The 8,336-nt window shown below is 39.3% G+C and overlaps 1 protein-coding gene across 1 annotated transcript; it reads left to right on the forward strand.

Moving 5' to 3' along the window:
* Positions 1-863: 863 nt before the first annotated feature.
* Positions 864-7,813, forward strand: LOC149181902 (uncharacterized). The gene is made up of 4 exons (XM_089414366.1): positions 864-2,234; positions 2,321-2,369; positions 2,484-2,585; positions 7,620-7,813. Exons 1-4 carry the CDS (start codon positions 864-866, stop codon positions 7,811-7,813), a joined length of 1,716 nt encoding a protein of 571 aa, XP_089270492.1.
* Positions 7,814-8,336: the final 523 nt, after the last annotated feature.

Consider the following 8,336-nt stretch of genomic DNA (forward strand, 5'->3'; position numbering starts at 1 on the left):
ATCTTCATCTTGAAACGGCTGAAATCACCAAAGAGGAATTTGAAAAGGAGGCCAATCTTCAACAAAACTTCCACAAGGCATGCCTGGCAAAAGAGGAGTACTAGAGGATCAAGTCTAGAAGTCTTTGGCTCAAATCTGGCGATAGAAACTCCTCTTTCTTTCACAAACAATCACAAGCTAGGAAAGGACGGAACTCCATCACTGAAATAAAAGAAGAAAACAACGTTCTGAAGGACTTTGCAAGCATAAAAAATGCAGCTTCAGATCATTTTGAGAAGCTGTACAGGGAAGAAATAGGAGTTGAGAAAAATGATAAACTCTTGGACGATGTCCCTAAACTCATCACCTCCAAGATGAATCAGGTCCTAGAAAGAAAAATCACACACAAGGAAACCAAGGAGGCCCTCTTTGCTATGGATCCCGATAAAGCCCCGGGACCGGACGGTTTCACACCGAGATTTTTACAAACCTGTTGGCAGATTATTGAGAAGGAATTTCTCAAAATGATTCAAAAATCCTAGGACTGTCAAAAGATTGGGGGCTGCACAAATTCGGCATTTCTCGCCCTCATCCCCAAGGAAAAAGGTGCAAACTCTTTCAATAGATTTCGTCCAATTTCACTATGTAATATTGGGTACAAAGTGATCACCAAAGTGATAGAAAACAGGCTGAAAAGATTTCTCCCTAAAATCATTCCGGACAATCAAGGGGGATTCATTCAGGGCAGGCAGCTGGTGGACAACTTCGTGCTGGTGCAAGAGGCAATCCATTCCAGCCAACACCGAAAGGAAAAAGGTATGGTTATTAAATTAGATCTAGCTAATGCCTTTGACCGTGTTAGACATAGGTTTTTGTTTGATGTAATGTATAAATTGGGATTCGGGCAAAGCCTCATAAAGTGGATAAAAGCTTGCATATCGGAGCCTTGGATTGCCCCTCTGGTGAATGGAAGGGCCGCTGAATTCTTCAAAGCCTCTAGAGGGCTGAGGCAGGGGTGTCCTCTCTCACCTCTCCTATTCGTCATTCAGGCTTCTGTTCTCAGTTTCTATCTGAATAAAAAGCAGCAAGAACAAGACATTGCTGGACTGTGCATTGCAAGAGGGGTGAAACGCATCAATCATGCCCTCTTTGCCGATGATACCCTACTACTGGGAGCTGCTACACCGCATTCAGCTATTAAATTCAAAGCAGTTTTGGACGACTTCTGTAAGATCTCAGGCAGCGTGTTAAACAAGGGTAAATGTCAGATATACTGTTGGAACATTCCTGCTTCTATTGCAAACTCCATAGCCAGATGCCTTGGTTTTGCAGACTCCTCTACCTGGTCCTCATTCAAATATCTTGGTTTGCCAATCTTCAATAAGAAGGCATCAAGCAAAGACTGGTCTCCTCAGCTAGACAAATTTAAAGCAAAGATGCAAGCCTGGGGATCCTCTTGGCTCAACATCGCCGGCAAAATAGTGCTCATCAAGGCAGTTCTCAGCAGTCTTCCGATTTTCAAATTCTCTGTCCTCCTGGCACCTGTGGGAATCATCAAAAAGATGGAGGAATTAATCAGGCAATTCTTCTGGAAAGGAGGCAAACAAAATGATAAGATATTTTCCCTAATCAATTGGGAAACAGTCACAAAACCAATTTTTGAAGGGGGATTGAATTTTAAAGATCTCAGAGCTCAAAATCTAGCCATGGGAGCCAAATTAATTTGGAAAATCATTGCTCCTAATCCAAATTGGGCACAGATTGCATTGTGGAGAAAATACTTCAGAGGAATGAGGCTCAGATGTTTGGATCAGCCTAAAAACATTCTCAAAACTCACTTCAGCACGTTCATTAACAGAATTGGTCCGATGATAAAAAATTACTCTCACTGGATTCCTGGAAATGGCAAACGAATTCAGTTGTGGAGTGACAGAATCCTGGATCGACCTCCATTGGAAGAATTGGGAGATTTTACAGAGTTAAAAAATTGGCTTGCTGCAGCAAACGTCCACACCCTGTGGGACATATCGCTGTGGACAGAGGATACCTGGGCGGGTTGGAAACACCTCCCTGTGCCCATCGCCTTGCAACCTGAGTTGGCATCGCTCAGAATTCTTTTACACGGGCTAGCCCCTATCCACGCACACAGGCTGGACGTGAGAGGCTGGGGGAAAAATCAAGCAGGCTATACAGTCTCGCAGGGATACTCTAAGTGTCTTGAACGTCCCCACGTGCCTCCCAACCCTGCCCCTTGGGTAGGCATATGGAATTTCCCCTCAATTCCCAAAATAGATCATTTCTGTTGGATTCTCTGTCACCAAAAAATTCTCACTGAGGACAGACTCCAGAAAAGAGGATTCAATGGGCCTTCCAGATGCATTCTTTGCAAGGCAAACTCAGAAACTGCCCTCCATCTCATGATTGAATGCAAATTTACAATCTCTATTTGGCAGGAGCTGCTGGATCCTTGGAATTATGATTTCATTTTTCCTACTTCTGTTCAGGATTTGTTCGCGGGCTGGATGGCCAGATATCCAGGCGCACAACCAAAAAACAAAACGATCAAGTCAGCTTGGAGTGCATTGCCAAAATTCATCAGTTGGCAGGTATGGTTGGAAAGGAACAGGAGGATATTTCGGAGCAAGGATCGGGATCATAGAATAGTATCCAACTCAGTGAAATGCCAGATAATCAAGTGGCTGGAAGACAAAGGAGATGACTAAAATATCAGCCAGCAAGACAGAGACCTGGGAGCTATCCTTAAGCTTAATTTTCACAAGTCAAGAAACTCTCCTCCAACTCTAGAAGACTGGAAAATTAGGAAAAAGGAAGAAGATTTTCAGGAATGGCAGTCCAATCAACCAATCCCCTCCCTATTCTTTGATGGGGCAGCAAAAGGGAATCTAGGAAAGGCCGATGCTAGAGGACACATTAATATGCTAGACAACACAACTCCACACAATTTTGCTTGGGGACTAGGCCATTCATCTAGCATCCAAGCCGAGGCGTTGGCCCTCTTACAAGGTGTAAGCTTCCTTAAAGAGCTGGGAATACGGGAAGCAAATGTCTTTGGAGACTCCCAAGTAATCATAAGAGTAGTGGTGACCAACTCCAACCCAGCAGATCTGCAGCTAGCAAGGTTAATTACAAGGATCAAAAACATGTCAAAGTCCCTACACCTCAATTATTTCCATGTACTGAGATCAAATAATAAAGCAGCAGACATTGAGGAAAACAAGGCAGTACACTTAGAGGCTGGAACTATTCTTAAAAATAAGGAAATTTTGTAGGCACCCATCCCGTAAAGAGCCATGTTTTACTGCTTTCTTTTACATCAGTTCGTTTGTATCTTTCAGCTTGGACAATTAGCAGCAAAAGAGTAATTTAACAATTTTAAAAAGAGGAAGATGATAAGAGCAGGAGCCATTTCCCACTTGGTAGAAAGGCATGCTGAAAATTGCTCCTTCCTTTGTAACCGAATGTGTGGCATTTAGCCAAGTAGTTAATGAAATCCTATAACCGTTCTTGTAAAAAAAAAATAACATAATAAACCATCACACATAAGAAACACACATTAACACCAATATTTAAGGTGGAAACCCAATGTTGTAGAAAAACCACTTGTTGTTGCCGTCTCTGTCTTCTTAATATAAAGAAAAAAGGTTTACAATCTTGTACTAGTGCAGACTCATACCAGTACATAGGCAACCACCTGGAGAAGACTACATGCTTCTCTCGTTTTCCATATTCTACTAGAAGGGAGCTACAAACCCCTAGCTCTTGTTCTAGTTGATATGTTTACTAGTATGTAGGCGTCGGCCTACAGAAGGCTACAACCTTCTCTCTTCCTCCACAGACCACGTTTCATAAATTTTCAGACTGGATGCTCCCAGTACAAAACAACACAATATGAAGGCCTCGTTTCATCAAATTTTTACACTGGACCCATCAGAAACTTTGAAACTCAAACTCTATAATAAAATATGCATCAACCAACAATTAGTCAATCTGAACAATCAAATCACTGTCACGAGAACATTGTGCTGAACCCAGAAACTTTCATCATCATTCAGAACTAGCTGTAACTTCAAGAATCGAACATCATAATGCATACACTACTTTAATGAACCCAACCTGCATGTATACGCTACTTCCTTTACTCAAACCTGTGTATACCTCCAGAACTACTGAAACATAAAACTTCTGAATCAAATTTGTACCATCCAGTTATATTCTGAACATCTATTATCAAATTATAGAGATCCAGACAGTTAGCAACACAGATAACCCTTCTCACTTAATCAATCAATCAATCAGACATAAAATCCTTATGCATTCAGTTTTACTTTCAGATCTAAGAAGACTTCATTAACAGACAACAGTAAAAAAATAACACCGATCGGACAGATCAATCATTTCTGAACAACGGGCTTTTATTTTGCATAAGCTACTTGGAAGAGTCGAACCTGCGTGTATATGCGCCTTTACCAAGGTGAACTAGTGTATAGATCTGCAAATATTAACTTACAACTTCACTGCTATTTCAGACTTCAGACATACCCAGATCATGACATTTAAAGAATAAAGCATGCATAAACAATCAAATCTAGCCCAACCAATATCAGATCATACAATGATAAGTCATTTCAGGTCTCATGATCCTGATCCAACATTGTATCCAAGGTGCACAAAATATTTCAGATCATTTCATAATCATAGCCCCTGCAACATAAAATATAGTTCAGATAGAAGTATTCCTAAGAAACCCTTTCACTTGCACACCTGGTCCTTTGATGTATATGTGCCTTTACCAAGGTGAACCAGCATATAGATATGCAAATATCAACTTACAATTTCATTGCTATTTCAGAATTTAGACATACCCAGATCATGACATTTAAAGAATAAAACATTCATAAGCAATCAGATCTAACCCAACCAATATCAGATCATACAATGATAAGTCATTTTAGGTCTCATGATCCTGATCCAACATTGTATCCAAGGTGCACAACATATTTCAAAACATTTCATAATCATAGCCCCTACAACATAAAGTATACTTCAGATAGAAGTATTCCTAAGAAACCCTTTCACTTGCACACTTGGTCCTTTGATCTTCTCCTCCTTATATTGTTTTTGGCCTTCCTCAATACCTCGAACCAAAACAACACTTAGATCCTGCGGTATTCTTGGACGGGATCAATTAACCATTACTTCGCTCAATATTGTGGGCTAATACCATGGTATTGACCCTTGGTATGCTTTAATCCTAAATTTCCTTCTTTCTAACCCATACGTGCTTTTCCTCTTGTGAAATTGTGTGCATACGTATCCACCCTTTTTGTTCTGTGAACCAACGTGTATACGTTGCTTGGATAAGGTGAACCTGCGTATACAACTTAAACTAACTTAAAACATCATTTTTCTTCAACTTCTTGATTCTGATATGTAGTCCTTTGTTCCAATTTCATGTTCTTCTGTACCATTGCCCTGTTACCTTTGAATTGACCTGTTGTAATGTGAGTTGCCCTTTATCAAATCTGAACTGTCCTGAGTGAGTTTCCATCAAGGACAACACCTCTATCATAATGCCAACACCAATCTCCAAGCAAAAGCTGAAAAATGATATCTGGACCAAGGTCATAGATAGAATGGAAAGGAAACTTTAGCAATGGGGAATGCACTGGCTAAATCTGGTAGGTAGGGTCTGTTATCACTCAGATTTTCCTTAGAAATTATTTAGAAGTAGGAAAGGATCTGATGTGACTACAAACCAATCTTTTAAGTACAGATCCTAGCCAATCTATACTCAGAGAGGGCTCTCTCTTTATGATCTAACGTTGTTTTGATATGATATTAGGCTAGTTATTAATGCTTAAGGTTTGCTTTGTTTGGTGGAATTAAGGAAATAGATGGGCAGAACAAGTATTCAGGGCATTGGGCTTTGGAGTCAATAAATGTTTAATAGGATTTGATTAATTACTGAGGTAGGATTTCACAAGGCAAGCTAGCACAGCAGGGACAAATCTGAAAAGTTTCAATGGATGAAAATCTTAACCAGGGCCAAGGGCAATGAAGGATCCTTAACAGGGATTAAATGAAGAAGGGAGGTTTGGAAAATAGCAAGGGAAATTAAGAATCCTGTATTAAGGACCAATAGGGGGAATGAATTATAGAAGTAAGGGAGCAATTAAGAATTCCCAAACTTAAGCAATTTAGCAGAAAACATTAAATAAGCAGACAGTTAAAACAGAGAGCACTTAAGCCAATTCTGGTGATATTATTCATCGTTTTTTTTTAAGACTCATAAGAAAACAAATATGATATTTCATAACGTAAAGGAAAACAATATTCGAACTTAGAGAAATGATACTTATTTGTTTCCCACAGTGCACGTGAATCAAGTGAAATGTCCTAAGCTTTATTCAATCTAGCAAACTAGTCCAACCTTGATTACAATAGCTTCTTTAGCTCAAAACAAAATATCTCCAAAAATGATTTTTTAATCCACCCTAATTACTTCAATTTCTGAAGTATTTATACAAAAATTAATACAAAATATCTCATAACCATACGAGATTTATTATAGGAAACAAAAGTTATCTTCCACACGAAGATAGAGACAGATGGAAAACAGATTGTTTGCTGTCCCTCTATTTGTGAATGTGCTTGATGCTTGAACTTGGATTTGCCTCTTGCAGTTGTCTTGGTAATTGTGTGCTGGACTTCACTCTTATATTCACCTACTGATACTCTTTACCTATATTTACCAGACTTTACTGTAGTAAACATTTTTTACTCCATAGATTTACTATAGTAACTTTATAGTATATCCGTTATATTGGTCCACCATTCGTTATCTGGTATTTTCATTCTGATCATCTTCCTGTACACTTCATCAACATCTGTGTACTTGGAAAAATTGGGTTGGCTGGTGAATAGGTGCTTTACTTCATGTTCTATGTAAAATAGGTTTTCCAAGCCATCATAAAGCACCTTTCCTGTAGGTAGTGCTTTTACTGCTGAAGAGTTGGCTTGGCTCCTGGCATGTTTGTTTAGTTTCTCAATATAGTCTTCATGTGTCATCAACTTGTCATTTATGACCAGTGGGCTTGGAAGACCTTTCTCTCTCAGAATGCCATATTTTAACATGAAATCATCTATATCTGTCTGAATACTCTGACACCTTTTCTCTAGATTAAGCATTAAGTTCCTCTTAGTAAGAACTTTCTTAATCTCAAGGATGGTAGCTGTTCGATCCTCAATTTCTAATTGTTCTAGCTGGTGCTTGTTCCTGTTGTTCAAAAAGTTAATTAACTGGTTTGCCTCTTCAGGCTTATCTCCTAGTTCTTCTTTGGTCTTCTGTATAGCTTCCACAACTACCTTGACTAGTTCAGTCTGTTCAAAAATAACCTGAATAGAAGGCCAAATATCATTGATGGAATCAATGATATTGGCCCATAATATATCTTTTATGTCTCTTAATGGTTTTTCTAAAGTCAAGTCCTTCTCCAGGACTCTAATTCTTTCCTCCATCCTTCTGTTTTTTCTTTCTTCTTCTTTATTTTGAATTTGTGCAAGCTCATAGTTTGTTTCCAAACTTGACATTTGTTCTTTAAGCTTTTTCAATTCTGTAGCCTGGATACTCATCTGTTCCATGGCTTTGATCACTTCATCTATTTTTTCTGTTGTTGACCCTGCACTGGTTGATGTACCTGTAGTTGAAGTAGTCCCTGCTATTGGCAATGCTATCACTGGTGGAAGTGTTGGTGCCAAGGAAGCTGCCAAAGTGGAGGGTATTGTTGTAGAAACTGTGGGTATGACAGTCTAAGGAGCGGTGGCTAGCTCACTCTGCTTAGACTATATAGCATTCTCCAATTCCTTCTCAGTTTCTTTTAACTACTCATTTAACTTAAGGACTAGGTCCATAAGTTCTTCCTCCTTTTGCCTCTCTATAACTTCTGCAGTTTGAGGATGGTGGAGAGGAGGGATTTTGAGCTGCTTCTTCAGTGCAGCTATATCATCATTTTTCTTTTTAATTAATTGTTCAGCTACTTTGACATCCTTGGGATCATGTCCCAACTCTATCACCAAGTCTTCTAAAGTTTTTATTCTGATGTCTTTAGCCTGAGAGGAGGCCTTTTCTAATTGCAGTTGTGCAGTGGTATTGTGCAATGAGTTTTGCAATTGATGTGTTGTGATGGCTTTATTGGTCAAGGTGGAATAGACCATCTCACCAGTTTTCTTATGCAGTTCTATTTGGTCAATAGGATGGATATCCTTTGCCAAAACTTCAAAATCAGTCTTCAAATAGTCAGCCATGGATCTTGGCTGCTGTACAGTTGGTTTGAGGA

This window comes from Pinus tabuliformis, chromosome 3_2 (assembly GCF_031772625.1).
Source record: "Pinus tabuliformis cultivar Carrire ecotype Pingquan chromosome 3_2, CPIR1, whole genome shotgun sequence".
In the NCBI taxonomy this organism is placed as follows: Eukaryota; Viridiplantae; Streptophyta; class Pinopsida; order Pinales; family Pinaceae; genus Pinus; species Pinus tabuliformis.